This window comes from Columba livia, chromosome 3 (genome assembly GCF_036013475.1).
Source record: "Columba livia isolate bColLiv1 breed racing homer chromosome 3, bColLiv1.pat.W.v2, whole genome shotgun sequence".
NCBI lineage: Eukaryota > Metazoa > Chordata > Aves > Columbiformes > Columbidae > Columba > Columba livia.
The window spans coordinates 67754939-67772533 of NC_088604.1; the positions used below are offsets into that span (position 1 = coordinate 67754939).

Below are 17595 nucleotides of genomic sequence, written 5' to 3' on the forward strand. Positions count from 1 at the left end.
CTATGCAGCAGGAGGAGACGAACACTTTGCCACAGCTCCGAGCTCCAACAATATGTGACACTTATTCCTGTAATTATCTGGGTTGTGATGCAACTCACCACGTTGCACCTGATTTCAAGCCCATTTGTCTGGTAAACCTCAGACAATGAGGGTCCTTGGATGCACAGAAAAATCGTTCATATGGTTCAAGGAAGAAAGATCCCAGAAATGTTATTCAATATTAGAATTTCCACCCCCACCCCCACCCCCACCCCCCCCCCCAAAAAAAAAACCACTCATGTTTTCACAAGGTGATATTCAGTTGTTGATTGTGAACAAGGACAATCACTGCCTGTAAGAAACAGTCATGCTTTTTTTAAAAAAAAAGAGTAAAACAATTTAAATGCTAATCGTAATTTTATTTAATAATGTTCTGTATGAAAAGGCAAAATTCATTATTATTTCTTCTGGTTTTTAAATAAAGACAACACACTTATTAGATAACAGTGGCAATTCCAAGTAGGCTTATCACAACAGGAGTGCTAACGTGATTTATATGAGGCTCTGCAGTATCATCAGCAATTGTGATACCACCGGAGTATATGTGCTTGAATAACCATTTACATAGGACGAAAAAAAATGCTTCTTTTACTTCTATCTTGTAATTCCAGAAATGTTTTCCTGGGTGGAATCTTTCCTATCTAGTAGGTGTGAGGACTTAGTTTTTTCAGCTACTATGTGTATATTAGTTACTGGAGTCAACACATGGGGTGGAAAAACACCATTTATTTTCTTTGGTATAAAAAAGTGTATTGGTATACACCAATGTCTGCTATTGTGACAATTTTTCATATATTTTTAAAATGGTTTAGGTTTTTTGTGTGTTTGTTGTTGTTGTTGTTGTTTGTTTTTTTAAAATTCTGAAACCATACTAGAAATATCCTTATATGTGCAAGTATGGCTGTTTGAAGCTGAATTCATTAGGTAAAGCTTCTCTGAGTGCTGTCACATGCCATCTATTTTGCAGACTGAGGCCAGGCAGAATAAGTTTATTTTTGTAGTTACAGGACTGATTGCAAAGTGACAGAGGTTCAGTTCGCTGTTGATGTGACCTCTGAATTAGAACAAACTTTGCATAAGGCTTGTATACATTTACAGCCGGTGTGAACTGCTTTGCAAAGGGGCCTGATATGGCAGAGCAGCATATGCACAGAAGGAAAACTTGTTACGGCATATTTAATACGCATTCCTGACAACTGGGGATCTGCAGCTGGTCAGCCTTGGCATGGTTCAGATCATGCCTCTCTCCCTGACCAGCTTTTAGACCTTGCAAGCGTGTAGACACAGGACTTCTCCTTTTTTTTATTTTTCTGTAGTTATAAAAGCTCATTTCAGACTAGGTCTGCATGAGAAACTTCCTGCCGTTGCTGGATCACTGATGATGTGAAATGGGGCTAGAACACAGGTGAACACATAGCTATGCCTGCTAAATACCAGCAAAATGGCTTGCCAAAGAGGAAAATAGTTTTTCTCATTGGGTGACAGAGGCATTGACACTGCAAAAAGCTCTACAAAATGTTATCCCCTCTACCTGCTCGGTGGACAACAGATCATGTCAAATAGGTCTGACTTCAGACAAGGTGCAGTGAGTTGACTTGAGCAACCCCCAAGGAAGGCTGAAGGCAATTTGGCTGAATTTGCCTGAAGTTACATACAGCAGAGAGCAGGGTGGGAAAGTATTTCACAGCACACAGCTTCAGCAAAGGATATCTATCTCTCATTCAGTGTTTTCATCTTGTGCTGCTTGCAAAGCCAGCAGGAACAGCAACCCCACGAGGGGGCTCTGGCAGCGCAGGTATCAGGAGCATCAACCCTTACAGTGAGCAGCTCCCACTAGTGCCCATCCACATCTCGCCTGTGGACAAGGCTTTAAATAGGGAGCACTGCTTTTGTGGGAAGCGGCCTTAAAATAAACTGAAATATGCCTCATTTGGTGCTACATGAAAGCATCTCTCACTTCTCAGGGTCTCTAAAGCAGTTTAAATATAAGGGTGTTGAACTGGCATAGTTGTAGCTATAAACAGGATAACCAGAATAGTAATTCCCTTTGGGCTGCTTCCAGTGGAAGCAGTAAATATAGGGGGCATGACTGATAGCTGCCATATGATCTAACTTTGCCTGGATCATGTATAAATGAATGGTAACAAGGAAATTACTTGGATGCCTTGTTCCTACTAGATCTCCCCCAGCTAAAGACACTTGTACAAGCAATAGTTAAAGAAAGCCTGGTATAGACAAGATTTTTGAGATCAATCAAGTAGGAAAAATGATACCTTATATGAGAAAAATAGCTTCCTCCTACACAGAACTGAACACGGTGATGGGGAAGGGGCATTAAAACAGCATACACTGATCAAGAGAAGACAGCTGAGTTTGACCTCTTTATATCTTTTAATACAACCTCCATTAAAATTCTGAAGAGAAAATAACTGTGTAATGGTAATCATAAAAGTATCAGGAGAATATATTTTCCAGTTCAAGGAAATAATTGTCCCTACAATGCGTAAGAATAATCGAGTGATGAAGGTCACTTAAATGCCATTGTACATGTCCCCTGGAACAACCGCCTGGGCTCACTGGCAATAGCACCTGCCAAACACACAGTGCTTGACTGCTCACTGCTATTAGAAGATGACTAGCACTAAAAGAAACACAAGTGTAAATAGCCAAAGCAGCAGTGACGTAGGAGGATGACACACAGAAACAGCAGTGACAACTTCAGGGGGCTGCTGCTCACTGACTGGCAGCAGTGATGTGCTCCTTCGTCATGGCGCTGGGCTCACATGAGGACCATGATGTCTTCCAGCGGCTTTCGGGTCAGTGCAGGCACAGTAGCATCTTTCTTGGGATAACCAATGGGGAGCAGCAAGAGCAGCTTCTCATTTGCTGGGCGCTGGAGCAGCACCCGGAGCTGGGGGCCGCAGTTGAGGGGTGTGGAGGTCACAGTGTACAGACCCGCATTCTGCAGCAAGACAGCCAGCAACAGAGTGAGACAGAGGTCTGGGCTCTGTATTTGTACCCCTTATTCCCTCCAGACCTGTAGACATTCTCCTATTGACTAGCTCAGAAACTACTGCAGGTTTTAGAACATCTGATTTGGTAACAGCCTAAATGGTACCATAAAAGTTGCCTGTTTTGCTTACAGAGAAGCACAGCATTTCTCCTCTGCAGCAACAGCACATTCTGCCTGACATGTCTGTGTGCTGCACAGCAGGAGCCTGCCTGCAATGCTCAGTGTCATGGTGGACTCCTGACCACAGCGAAGCTGAGGAGCAACTGTGAGAATATCACTGGGATTGAACCCCATGGGGTTCATCGGGCTACTCCAGATAAATGTTTCAGTTCTTGCCTCCATACAGCTAGCAGGAAGATGCCTTATACATTTGTGTGCATTGGTTCCTGCTCAAGAACTGTACCTCGTGGGGACAGGGGCACAGACTGCCTCAGAAGTTGTCACAGGAGTCTGTCACCCTCTCTCATAGCGACCAATGTTCTGGCTTACATCAGAACTCCAAAATAAGTCGATGTGTCACTCCTCATGCAACATCTCACAAAAGAACTAAACAATCTGACAAACAGTAAAGAGCTGGCATTATCTAAGATATGACAACACGACTGAGGCGCTGCCTGAGAGCTGCACATGTGGATTTCAGACCCTCCCTCCATGTAACACATGCATTTTGGGAGGCTTTGAGAACTAAAAGTTAGCCAGGGAGAGGTGCTCAGGCAATGGGCCTCTCATGTTAAGTAATCTCTACGATCTTCTGAAGAGGGGACAAGCTAACAGTGATGGTGTTGAATGTTATGAGTCCATGACTCTGTGTCCTTTAATGTCATTTGATTTACAGATCCAGCACTAAGGAGCCTAACAGTTGGTAAGGAGCCTCAGAAATCCCAACCTGAAGGTGGGCTCGCTCGGGAGAAAGTGAAGCCTTGTCACCTCTGCTGCTTCTGACTAAGGCACTGGTGACACAGTGCTGGCTCTGCCCCATTCCCTTTGCTCCCAGCTCCATAGAGCACTGTGCAGCTGCAGAGCTGTAACACCCCAGCAATGTGCTTCTGAGCTGCTCATTTATCACATTTCCCATCCTGAAGATCCTCCTGAGGAGCAGGAAAAGAAGTGTCACTCAAAACAGAATGGAGAAGAAATGGCAGTTTCTGGTAGGAAACTGGCCTAATATAAGAGGTGGCACCTTGCTGTTATCTTGCTGACAGGCCAAGTTAACTATCAGAATAACTTCACTATTTAAACACATGTATGAATACATCAGATATAACAAGCAGAACTGAGCACGGAGAAACCACTGCTGGTGTCAAACATGCTGAGCTTTAGAAATGAATTCACTTTCAGAAGTGCCTCAGAAAGACTGATTGAAATAGCACAGCCCGTTTTGTGAAAAACATCCCTGATTTTATTTTTTTTTTCATTGTGTACTAAAAATGACTTGAGGTAGAGCCATTTTTTAAGGATTACTTGAAAGAAGGGGCCAGTGTGGCAGTACACAGCCACGCTTGGGTAGGCTGCAGACCTTGTCAGCCCTGTTAGTGCATAAGGCAGAAACAACAGGGGCCAAAGCCTGTTCCAGAAGAAGAGTGACAACTCTGGAAGCAAGTTGCATTATATATTTTTTCTTGTTAACCACTGCTGGGGATAGGAATCACCTTCCCAGATGTAGGCTTGCGCAGAATAACATTAAAACTCACAATTAAGATGTATTGCCAGGAACTGGAGTAATGCACAAGACTGACAATGTTAAAATCTAAATTCGGTTCCACCCTCATTTGGACAGAATAGCTTTGGTATGTAATCCAAATCGATATATTGGCCCTCAGTATGTTCATTCTGTTGACCTACCTGCAGTGCAGCAAGCAAGATACCACAGGCAATAGAAACACTGATTTCATTGTAGTAGTGGGTCTTCTTCTTGCCATTTGGAAGCTTCCCATATATCTGCTTGAAAATGAGAATCAGATATGGAGCAGTATCCAAGTATTCCTTGATCCAGTTTGTTCTGCAAAATAATGATATTTAAGACATTTATTTTGCAACCTTTTCACTTTCCCTTAAGTCATGTTTGCTGCCTGCAAAGGTGCACATGACAATTATAGCAGTAGACTAAACTTAGAACTTTTACTGCAAAGGATTAAGTATTATCAGCTTAAATAGAAACAGTTCTTAAAAAAAAATGCAAGCTTGAATAGACTTCTCAGTTTTAATGGATTTGGCTGAGGAGTTGATGCACTCTCTCTGAAGAGTAGAACTGAATAAAAACAGGAGGTAGTTCTTGACCTCTTATCTATGAACTGGCCTCATGAGCATTTGCCCTTGAGATTATTTAATTCCTGGAATTTTGCAGACTTGCAGCTCCACTTGCTACCAGCAGTGCCAACTTTTTTTTTGTGATTGCAGGGAAAACTGGTGGCAGGAAAGTTCAAAACTTCTTGGTCAAAGGTTTAAAGCTAAATACTTTCTCACAGCGAAAAATGTTATTCTGTTTCTGGATATTTCAGCTCTATTACAATTAATTTGGTTCACAGTTTTTTCAATTACAGTATGTACAATTATGATGTAGGATTTAGACAACAAAATGTGTGTTTTCTGCTGTTCTCACTCAAGATATTAAAACTACTATATTTTGGTTGTTTACCTAGTACATAAGCACCCGAAAAATAATAACATTATGAAATAAGTAAGGCAAATGAACCCTATAAAGCTTTGTGCATAGGCTTCACTTGACAGACCAAGACTCAGTAGACGTCTTCCCATTGTGTGAAGTTAGCAAGTCAGTCAGGCATTCAGAACAATTAAATATTGCATAATTAGGGACTTGCATAGGGACAAGCTTTGAGACTACCTCAGTTAGCAGCAAAGCTCCTAGTGACTTTTAGAAATCCATAGTTCAGCAAACAACAAGAAAAAAAATGGGACGAGAGTTACGTCAATAGAAAAAAAAATAATGATGAGGTCAAATGCTTGGAAAAGTTTCAAGATGGAGAGTATATAATCCCTTTGACTGGAGGCAATTTTAAGAACCAGCCACCAAGGTGTGATTCTATGCACATTTTTAAGTTTTTATTTCCAAACATGAATCTTAGAAATATATTAAGAGGGAGGAAGAAATGGAAAAGGATAGTAGAAGAATTCAAGACAAGTTTCATTTTATCACTTGAATTTTCTAAACTGTGGTGCTTTCAGTAATACTCCCATTGTCTTGAGAATGAAGATAAAGCCATGCAACAGGAAAGAGTGTGCTGAACATCTGAATCACTTATTTCATCCTTCTTCTGGTCAGATTGAAGCATACAGGCATAGTGAGTTTTTCCTTTGTGTGCAGTCAGATGCTGCATCTCACCTGGACCTTAGAACAAGGAAGTCAGAATTAACATAGATAATAATGTTTTTTCAGCTCCTGCTGGGTGGAAACACCACTTTCCTCAAACAGCAGTCTTTTCTTTCCAACTATAAATTCACAAAAGGACCACATTATAGAGACCCTGGCAACTCCCTGGCTGGGGCAGTCTCCAACTGTACTTTCGTTCTTTTTCTCCGATCGGGATGTGGGAAATATTTACAGCTGATCTTCTGAGCAGCACCAGAAAACTGGGGAGATTTTATGGAGTACAAGCTTGAAAGAACATTTTTAAAACAAGGTTTTAAAAATTGAGCTGAATAATTTCAGGTTTTGTTTTCCTTCCTGAAATTGAGAAAAAACAAAAAAGGCACATGACTAAAATTTCCCTGTATCTCGGTATGGTCTTTCCCAGACTAAAACATCCCTTCATACCCCTTAGTCAATTGACTTTTTCATACCTGAATCTTTTCAGGTCATTAACCCATCTGTCTCCCATCCTTTTTTTGTAGTTGATTTCTTCTTCTTCTTCTACAATCTCACGAATCTTATGTTTTAAACACGGATCTTGCACTACCACAAAGGTCCAGGGCTCAGTGTGCGCTCCACTGGGTGAAGTACCTTCATATAAAACCAGAGAAAGATGAAAACCCAGAAAAGAGGCTGTTCAGTGGGAGGCATCAGCTTTTCCTCGTGGGTTTTCAGGCTGACCAACAAAGCAATGGGAAAGCAAGTGGATGAGACGGGGAGAAAAAAACTGAGATTAATTCTGTCAGACAATCCTGTTTATTGCTTCCTTGAGGAATGAGAAGTCCCATTCAATGACAGAGATTAGTCCTTCCATACCACTGTCATACAGACAACTAAAGTTAGGGATTTGTAAAAATTCCTTTGAGGTTCTTTTGATGAGGCAGTGCAATATACGCACAAAGTCATGCTACTGCATTATACCAAAAACAATACGTCATCTGAATATGCACCCCACTCTTAGACACGATTTTATCTGAAAGGCAAAGCTAATAATGGCTTTAAGGGAACCAAGGCAAAGTGACCACCCACAATCACTGACTGACAAAGCTGAGGAGCTGCACAATGCCGGTATCTGCCATATAGCACACAGGTTTGAGCCTCTTGTCCCAGTGACAGCTGGTGTATGTAGGTGTGCACATATTAAATCTGCACTTGCTCATTCAGCCCTGATCATTACACACCAACAACATTTGAGAATATTTTAACTGCCTAGAGGATGAAAGCCAGAAGGATGAAGAATATAGTTATCTGTGTGGGTTCACAGATAATTGGGTAAAGTAGACTGTTTAGATTTTTCTAGCCCCTCATACAAATTCTAAAAATATTTGAACATCTTGGACATATACGCTATTTGCTTACCTAAGCACTGATTTCAGTTCGAGAAACACTGAATAAGCAGCTTGAACTGTTTTTATAGTAAAATGCATTTATGTCGTTAACCTTGCCTCTCCTCGGTTTGGGTAAGCACTGATGACATTTATGCTTTGCTTTATTTCTTTTTCTCTACACAGCCCTAAGTACTTCATCTGCACTCCAGGCTTGTTCGCTTTGCTGCATTTGCCAAAACATGCTCAGTGTTTTAATGACTCCCAGCTAATTAGAGAAAGATGGAGACTCTTTACAGTGCAGTAACAAAGCTGCTTACAGTTTGTTAAAGGAAAAAAATGCATCTCAAATGCTGAGAATCTCTATATTATTAATCTTGCTAGAGGCTCTCGAACTTTTTTCTAAGGCAGTTTGTGAATATTGTCCATACTAGTAGTGACTGGTGCAGAGAAAATGAGAAATAATGAGGGTCAAAACCATTCCTAGCTGAAGTCAATGTTACTAAAGCAGAGATGAGATTAGGCCAGGATGTGGCAGTAATGATTAGAAACACATAAATTCTCTCTCTCTCTCAAATTTAAAAAAAAAAAAAAAAAAAAAAAAAAGAAAGAAAAAATCCATTTCTGACATTCTGACATTCACTCAACCTCAATCATGGTCTTCAGCGCAGCACTCCAGTCATACGCAATAGTGGCCTGGCACTGATGTTGAAAGGACTGGAAAGCATTTCTTGTTCTAGACTGAAACTTTTTCCCCTCAATAAACTGCAACTATTTATGTCAAATATCATATTTTTCATGGCTGAGACAATTTCATCAATTTGTTTGGGGGAAAAAAATACAACAAACCAAAACCAACCACAAGCGAAAAAATAAAACCAACCACAACCAAGAAAACCACAAAACACAAACCCCCACACATGATAAATATAATCATAATACATTAAATTTTAAAGCACGTGAAGTACACATGGCTTTACATTTTTGAGAGAAAACATTTCAATATTTCTGTTTGAAAGATGTCTAATGAAATTGTACATCGATTTTATTTTAAACAACATATTTTAAAGCTAGAAAATGAAATGTTTTATTTTGTGCTGTGGAAATGCTATTTTTCCCTTTTGGGTGCACTGCAAATACAAAGCAATTGGGAATGCCCCAGACCAGTCCCTGACATACAGTTGTTCAAGCGGAGTAATTTCCAGTCAGTCAACGGGTATTCATTCATTATGGCTTACAGGTAAATCTATGAAAACCATAAGCCAAATGCCAATTCCCTTGGCTTTTCCACATCACTTTTACACAGTTGAACAGTAATGCTGATTTATATTTTTTTTTCTTTTCAAACCTTGAACCACCCAGTAGCATACCTGCTGTTCTGATGACATTATCGATAACCTCCCTGGGGACTGGCTCATCACTGAGAAACCTGACAGACCGCCTCTTATTAAGAAGTTCGTAAAACATCTGTGACCTTTTAATCATTTCAGCCTCAGAGTAATGCTCTGCGAAGAAGGGGACATGAGCAACATTTTCATCAAGTCCTTGCCACACTTCGTCAGCCTCTGCAAGAAAATAAAAGAGGTCAGGGATTTTTTTTTTTTCACTGGAGAACGCTGTTTATATCTTTGGCATTCATCACCATAACGCACTTTGGCCTGCATTGGCCTACACTGCACTTCTACACCACCAGAAAGGCAAAGTCTGAAGTTCCAGTTGACACAACTCATTGATCCCAAACTCCAGCTATTGAATAAACACCTTGTTTAAATATCAAGAGGTGGAAGGGTCCTGGCTGGCTCTATCAAGTGTGATTGACGAACAAGTTATGGCCTTCTCCACTTCAGTGTCCAAGCCTGCTTGTAAAAATGGCTTACAAGCTGAAAAAGGTGGCCCACCTTTAAGCCCACTTTTCTCAGTTAGTGAATGTGAACATGTGTATTCCTTCCTGAGCAGTCTAATAAGAAAAAATCAATTATATTACTGAAGTTGAGAGGGCTTAACTACCAATATGTGTAAAATCTCCTCTGAAGAGCTGAATGTCACATTCTTCCATATTCATGTTTCATAGCAGAAGCATTGCAAGTCCAGGCTCTGCACAAATGTGACTTTGTGGTTAAGTTCTTTGGTTTCACAATACTTTCAGCATAAGAGGAAATGGATGACAGGCATCTATACTTGGGATAACAACATATCAAATGTAGGATATTCTGTTTCTTGCCTTTAATTTAAGAACTCAAAATGGTTCCTCATTTCACTGAAATCTGCCTCTTTGGGGTTTTTTATACCACAAAATGCATTTTCTATTGTCTCTAAGATCTCCTCTTTCTCCCCTGCGTTCCTGGAATCAGCAGGGACAGCATTTTTTGCAACTATGATGTGGCAGTTAAAGCCATTTAAATTTTGCGTTTTGACTAGTCAATAGTATTGAACAATCTGCCACAGAGGGCTGAGTCAGGAAAAAAATATTCAAGCTCTTTTTCAGTCACCATTAGGCTATTATTCCAGAATCACAGCAATCTGCAGTGCAAATTCAAAAAGCAATTATTTCTGTGTTTTAGTAGTACGCGGTTGCCTTAGAGACCAGGCTAATTTTTTTTGTTCAGTCTATAAACAGCGGTGAAATATTCACAAGTGTGGCCTGGCATGTGCAAGAGGCTGCAATGTATCCAGTTTCATATGTTGAATCTAAACGGAATGATTCTGGTCCCCAAACAACATGCATTTCACTTTGCTCACAAAGAAGTCACCCAGGAAATCTGTTGTGTTTAGCATTTCATGCCTGTGTTAAGCACTCTTGGTCACAGTTTGCAAGGACCTGGCTCCGGAGTAATGGAAAACAGTGATCCATTGTAAAAATTATTCTTGTGGCCTTCTTGCACATTCAAATTGAAAAAGAAAGATGATGCCTCTTCCTAGTGTTCCTTTTGTGGTTTACCCTTAGTAAGGTACATTATTTACTATAAAATAGCCACTGGCTCACTAGGACTGGCCTGTTACTAGGATTCTGGTGATCATCTCTTTCAGAAACTTTCACAACCCCTTCTTTGCTGCTCCTCCTCCCCACTCAGTGAAGGGAATACCACAGGGTTAAAAGGCTATGTTTACACTGGCAAGTTGTGTGGTGCAATAGGATGTTGACAGAAAGATAAGTTAATATTAGAAACCAAGCTTCCCAAGTGAAACATCCAATACCTTAACCAAATAACCTGTTCTTCTCTTGGTGTAGTTACTCTTTCAGCTTTCATTTCAGTGAAAAGGGAGGAAGTTAGGAAAAAAAACCCCTTCTAAACTGAGATTATCCATTCATTCAATTTAATTGACTAAAGTAAAGGGTGAGGAAAAGTAGGTCTGCAATTGTGGCTCTCAATTTTTAAGGGAACAAACTTGGGGAAGATAAGGGATTAAGAAAAATTACATGGGAGAACTCAGATTGAAGAACTCAGGGGTCAGAAAGCAGGGAGATTTGGCATGTCTTCAGATCAGAGTTATAAAATTAATCTTAGATGTAATTGGTTTAATAAACATCTCAATTAAATGACCTATAGGCAACTAGGAATGGAAGAAAAAGTGGTCTTGTAAGACACAAAGTATAAAGCTTGCAGCATTACCTAAGGCCAAGACAACTTAAATTTTGAGAGACTTGTTTGCTTGTTTTGTGTTGTGTGGGGTTGTTTTTGTTTTTTCCATGCAAGTAGAAGAAAATAAAAGAATTGAAGCTTTTGTATGGTAACAAGATGAAAAAAGACAAGTACTTTCAAAGTTATTGAACATGGGACAAAGGTGAGGTGACTAATGAGAAGGAAAGTGTGAGACTCACCATATCTGAGCTTAAGTTTTCTAAGCAAAACTTACAAACCTTAATACACTCAAAATGGGAATACTGAGGCAGAAAAACCCAGAAGTGAGAGAAGTGATACACAAAACCAAAACTCTCCTGGCAATTTTTTTTTAATAAATTCATCTATTATTTATTCTCCTCCACCATGTGTCTACCATCCACTCTTAGCAGTTAACATTATCCATATGCTAAGCTAAAATCATTATCAGAACCATCTGTTTAGTGCCTGCTCTCTATATCTTTAATTGCTGTGTTTAGACATATTCCTGTTCGTATAGTCACATTATACAATACTATGAATGTCTTGTTTACATCTCTGTGCAATACATCATTTGATGGACAACAGACAACCTGCTAGTCAGTCTATTATTTTGTTAGCCACATTCTCAAGATTGCCATCAACTCTGTTGTACATTTACGATAGTCATCAGGCTTCCTGCTTTTTAAGCAAATCTGAAACGGTTTTGGCTCAGACATCCCAACTGAAATCTCATTTTAAAAGTACTATTTCTCTAATTCTATCAGAAATTCCTCTCTGGATATATTTCAGAATTATGTTCGTGTTCTTTCCAGCAATTAATATGGGAGGTTATAATTAGCCTGCAAAACATGTAATAAATTTTGCTTTAGTTTGTAGCAAAAATTCTTACAATGAGTTCCTACTAACATAAACTGACACTGAGAACAAGGTCTTGTAATTTCATTTCTGTTGACCACTTATTTTGCCTACACTGATGCTTCCCTGTGTTGCTGGCTCCCCATTGTATGTCACTAAAAAATTTCACTTGTACACTCCTTGGCTTTATGCAAAGACCACTAGATAATATTAACAATTAGTCCTGAGACTGATCCTTGAGAAATCTCACTTGTAACCTCAGTCTAGACCAACACATTTGCTTTCCAAATCAGCTCTTTCAGTTTCATCTCTAAGTAATTGCTTCCTAAGCACAGAATTCCTCTCCAAGCCTCTCTTCCAGTGTAAAGGCATGATGCATAGGAAAACAATTAAAGGCATATAGAGAAAGCTGTCAGATCTTTGGACTTAAAATGCTGGGCAACTGACCCTGTGGTTTTTCGCTTGATTAATGGCAGACCACTACACAATCTGCCACTACAGGAATCTCAGTAGTGAATCCAATCCTGAACTGAGTGTGTGGCTAATAGGGAACTAAAAGAGATGGAGTGTCTTACTACTGAGTGATAAATAGTGATTAGCAGGCTGAACCTGGAAACCCCAAGAACTGGTCAGGGATCTTAAGCAAAAGGAGTATCAAGCGGCAGAGCCAGACCCTGGAAGAAAAAAGCTAGCATCAAAATATTGTGAAAATTACCTCAAACTGAAAAATAGTTACCGGTTTCTTAAGATCTGCAGAGGAATGGAGTGCCCATTATGGAAAGAGAAGATTTGCTGGTCTACCTAGTTAAAGGAAAGCTGAGAAGTAGTTCCATTTGTCCCTATAAACCACAGGAGGGTATACACCAGGGCTGAAAAAGTTTCCTTTAATCCAACAAGAAACTGGAAGGGGCAAAATGGTTACAGAGTAGTATTAAATAAGCTTGGGTGGGCAGACAGGCAGAGGAGGATTTTTAACCCATTGCATGAAGTTCTGGAATAGCCCTCCAGCAAGGTTAAAGAAATGGTGGTCAAAAAAGGCTAGTTTTCATGTTAATTCAACTAATGACCAAGGCTGGAGGTGTCTGCAGTAGCAGGGAGAGAAACACAATGATGCATCAAGTCCGTGTAAGTCCTGTGTTCCTAAATGACACAAAACATGAACTGCCATTGAATTGGAAAATTAAGCTGCTACTGCCTCATTCATGTCAGTGGTATTATTAAAAGATATGGGAAACCTCTGAACTTGGGGAGAGGAGAAATGCTTCTAAGTGGAAGAGGTCTGTTAGAAGAAGTATCACAAGCAATGAGCAGTGGAACATTTGGGCCTTTGTATAGTGCTTTGAAGTCCTTAAGTAGAGTATATCACCAAACTCCTCACAATTAAATATGTACTAATAAATGCTTTTGCTAATAATTTCTGCAACTGATCCCCAGAGTAACAAGCATACGAATAAAATTCAACCTTATCCTCCACACCACTGTAAACTGGGTCTTTATCTACCCTGTCCATCAACTGTATTGCCCTGAATATATGACCAAGAAAGTGACCAATGTACAATAAGTTCCTTGGGCTAGAGACTGAATTTGTCTTTGCAACAGCTCAGATCTAATGGTGGAAACCTGAAGCAGTGGGAGACAAGGTACCACCATTTTGGGATATGATGCCCACCACTGAAAGAGAGCCCTTGTGACTCATCATTCAAGACAAGGCTGAAAAATCTTCTTCATCTGTACCTAATTGGTAATCACACATTGCTTCATGCAAGACATGGCCAGATATACAGACATAGAGACCATCCTTTCCAATCCATGGTACAACAATCTCTCATTCTGGATCTCGGAAATGAAAGAAAAGTTTGCAGAACAGATGGGTACGCAAACAAATCTGAAGTACTGCCAGCTAAGGCATTAAACAAATGGACTGAGCTAATGCTTTCCACTTAACTAAAGAAGTGGGTTTCTGGCTGCTCTGAGAAACATCCTTCTCTTCAGCTACGGAATGCATAACAGTGACAAGCTCAGGAGCACTTGGCCATGCCCCTTCTGCCCTTCGCTGCCATTAAGTGATTCTACTGAGTCTGCCCAAGCGGTTCAGCTGCTCACACTGAATGCTCTGATGCCCAAAGGTATGGCTCCCTCTGGAGCAACAGCCCTGGTAGCACCACTTCAGGGAAGGTTCACGGGGCTGATGTTGCCTCAGTAAGTTCAGTGTTTTTCTAACGGAGAGCTTTGCTCTCTTGGCAAAGTGCCCTCACTTTGGTCATGGACACGTATCAAAAGACTTGGTATTCAGCTGCCCCTTTCTGTCAGAAGGCTGTTCAAAATTCAGCTTGTTCACCTACAGCAGTCCTAGATTCTAGCTTTATACAAGGCCTTAGAAATGTTTCATCTCACCTAACACAAAGTCCCTTCAGAGGAACTTTATCCTTAAACACAGGCCAGCTTGAGATACTTAAGTAGAAATGAGCTTTTCTGATAAACATACATTAGTATGGTAGCAGAATTTACACAGCAGGTAAAATATTCTTTATCATTAAGAAAATTTCTGTTAATATCCATGTTTCCAATTCAGCATCTAGTGCAGTCAGTGAAAATTCTAACACTGACAATAGGGTGAACATGTTTTGATCCTTAGGTATGCTATTAGTAGAGCAGCAGATCCTTACCAAGGTGGCCACATTCTCTTCTCACTTAGACTGGGCTTTCGCCTACCAAAAAAAAACTTCCCTAAGAATGATGCAATTGTTTTAATTTTTCTAGAGATAAAAGACAGGCCTGTTTTGTGAAGCTGTTGATTTGAATCACACACTGTTAAGAAAAATAATATTATTTGTTGTTAAAAGCAACATGGCAAGAAAATCTAATTTAATGTTGGATGACCTGGTACATCAAGAGAAGTTTTATTTAAAAATAAATAAATCTCCTTTAGCAACAGCACAAACGTGTCTATCTACCTGCCATTTTTTGTAAGAAATTTTAAACTAACATAGTTTTGAATTTAGCACATGTATACAAAGGAAAACAACAAAGACATTAAAAAATAATATTTTATATATGGAGTTGTGTCAGTGAAGCTCTTTGCTAAGAGCTAATAGGTTTGTTTATTTAGAAGATCTACATTTTTAAACTGATAGAAAGAGCTCTGGTCAAAGATGTCACTGGTAATTCATAAATTATCACTTGAGCTACCCACAGGAATTTTAATTTGCAGCAATTTAACTTAACTAGTAAGCCATTAGTGACAAAGGAAATATGGGATAATTTTACACAGAAACAATTTTGCATTGAACTAAGGAAGATACAACATATTAAGCACTTTTTAAAGGCGTTTTGTATATTTGGGAAATAGTCAACATGGTTTAAAATGTTCCAGGTATCAAATATTTCTGGAAACTGATACACAACACTAACTCAAAGTACACTAAACATCAAGAAATAAAGAGAAATAATGGTTCATAGAGATAGGTACATGTGCAGAAAACCAATATAAGTTTCGAGATTCCTAGAAGCAGACTTAGGGAATGTGTCATTATGGGCCAAAAAACACACAAAAAGATTCTTAAACCAGCTTCAGGAGAAAGAAAAAAAAAAGGGGGCAAGTTGTACTAACTGCAAGTTTAAAAACTTCAGAGGAACAGAACTCTATAGATTTTTATTTCACAAGGAAATAAAGGGAGTTTATGAAGAATAGTCAGCAAGTAAAAAAGAGGAAAGGGCACATTTTGTGCTCAGACTTTTGTCCAAGCTGTGCATCAGAAATCACTGCTGAAAAAAGAGAGGTATTCTGTACAGGTTCAAATATACAGTTGAGTGAACAGATTAGCACCATCATCACATTTTGGTTTTAAATATTTGATAAACACAGCTCCTAAATGATCTCAGTGCTAATCCAGCTAAAGTTCTCATGGACATTCTCAGAAGTCACAGATGGGGGACTTTTGTAACAACTGCAATAGACCCATTTCCATCTTTTCTGTGGGTGCTGAGACCAAATATGTAGCACTGGATGGTAAAATAGGATGAGATGTCTACAAAACCAGCTTGTAGACAGAAAATCTCCCCTCAGGTCCCTTTGCTCACACTAATGAGGCCTGAAAAGAGGCTGGGGGGACTTCAGTGGTATCTCCTTTCTTTCCCTACATTGCCCATGAAGTCCCTCACAGGCCTGAGATCTGCTGTGCTGAGGGACAGAGGTCTTTGAAAATGCATTTTCTTTTTGCACTCTGACTTGTGGGATCTAGAAGAAATAGACATTTATACCAAGAGTGACATGAGATGAGGACAGCCTCCTTTCAGGGAGCTGACAAGCTTGGGGCACAGCAGCAGTGTAGCACTATGCATTGCTATTGCTGTGGAGAAGTCCAGAAGATCAGATTTCCTTTACTCATACCAGCAGATAAAATTGAAACAACAAAAAGGCTCAGATGGATAACACTTTTCTTACCTTCTTCCTCTAAGCGGTGGTCATTGCCATCTTTCAAATCTTCATCCACCCATGGGCGAGATAGAGGCTTGCTTTTAGTCTCACTTTTTTCCTTCTCTCCATTAATCTTTTTCAGTAGTGCTCCAATCAAAACACATATAATGGCTATAAAGACTGGGGTTAGGGAAGAAAAGAATGCCATGACTATGGAAACGTGAAGACTTCCTTCCAAGTTCAGTAGTTTCTCCCAAAAAGGAGAGGAAGAAAATGGAAGAGCAGAACCACAGTAAGCAGAAAGGGGTGGACCCAAGGTTCAGTCCTTGACCCTATCCCGTTTCCACTTTTCAGCCACCGCCCCCACAGTCTCATTTGTGGTGTGCTTCTACTGTTAAGCAGACACAGATTTATATATTTTCTGGGAAGAAACTGCTTATAAACAGCAAGCAGAGACATTAACCATATACAAATGCATAAATGCTGTCCAGTGCAAAATTAAGAAAAACAAAAGAAAAAATCTTCCAAAACCCCAGACTAAACCAAGACACTATGCCCCCCTTATTTTTATTGTTACGGTGATCTCAGTAATCTTGCTTGCAACAGTGATTATGAGAAAAAGCCAAGTGGGAATGTGACTTTTAAAAACTGCTGGCATCTCTTCAATGTTTAACTCACAAAATTAGTCATATTGCACATATCCCAGGAAAGTGAAACATCACCAATTGAATACCGGGCTTGCAGCACCACCGTTGTCTATGTAAACGGGTCAATAAAACAGATAAGCGGCAGTATTACCTCCATATTAAACATGAATGAGATGATTCACAAACCCTCGTATTCATCCTTGATATTCTGGGGGAAGAAAAAAGAAGAATTCAGGGAATCAAAGTAAGAAATATTTGAGGGCTGAATATCTATGCTACAGTGAATTTTAAAAATTTGATTCAGCTATTTTATCCAAGGAAAGATTAAAA

At 39.7% G+C, this 17595-nt stretch overlaps 1 protein-coding gene across 1 annotated transcript; it reads right to left on the reverse strand.

Annotated features, from left to right (window-relative positions):
- Positions 1-361: 361 nt before the first annotated feature.
- Positions 362-17354, reverse strand: IYD (iodotyrosine deiodinase). The gene is made up of 5 exons (XM_005507641.4): positions 16646-17354; positions 9115-9309; positions 6851-7010; positions 4895-5051; positions 362-3001 (listed from the first exon to the last, which is right to left on the reverse strand). Exons 1-5 carry the CDS (start codon positions 16824-16826, stop codon positions 2819-2821), a joined length of 876 nt encoding a protein of 291 aa, XP_005507698.2. The 5' UTR covers positions 16827-17354; the 3' UTR covers positions 362-2818.
- Positions 17355-17595: the final 241 nt, after the last annotated feature.

What these genes read in the sequence shown, in the direction of transcription:
- IYD (XM_005507641.4), bottom strand. Translation starts at nt 16,826, where the DNA reads ATGGCATTCTTTTCTTCCCTAACCCCAGTCTTTATAGCCATTATATGT. An exon ending in TAATGTCATCAGAACAGCAG is followed by an intron (nt 7,011 to 9,114) that starts GTATGCTACTGG and finishes TTTTATATGAAG; the next exon opens with GTACTTCACCCAGTGGAGCG. An exon ending in TCTTGCTTGCTGCACTGCAG is followed by an intron (nt 3,002 to 4,894) that starts GTAGGTCAACAG and finishes GTCTTGCTGCAG; the next exon opens with AATGCGGGTCTGTACACTGT.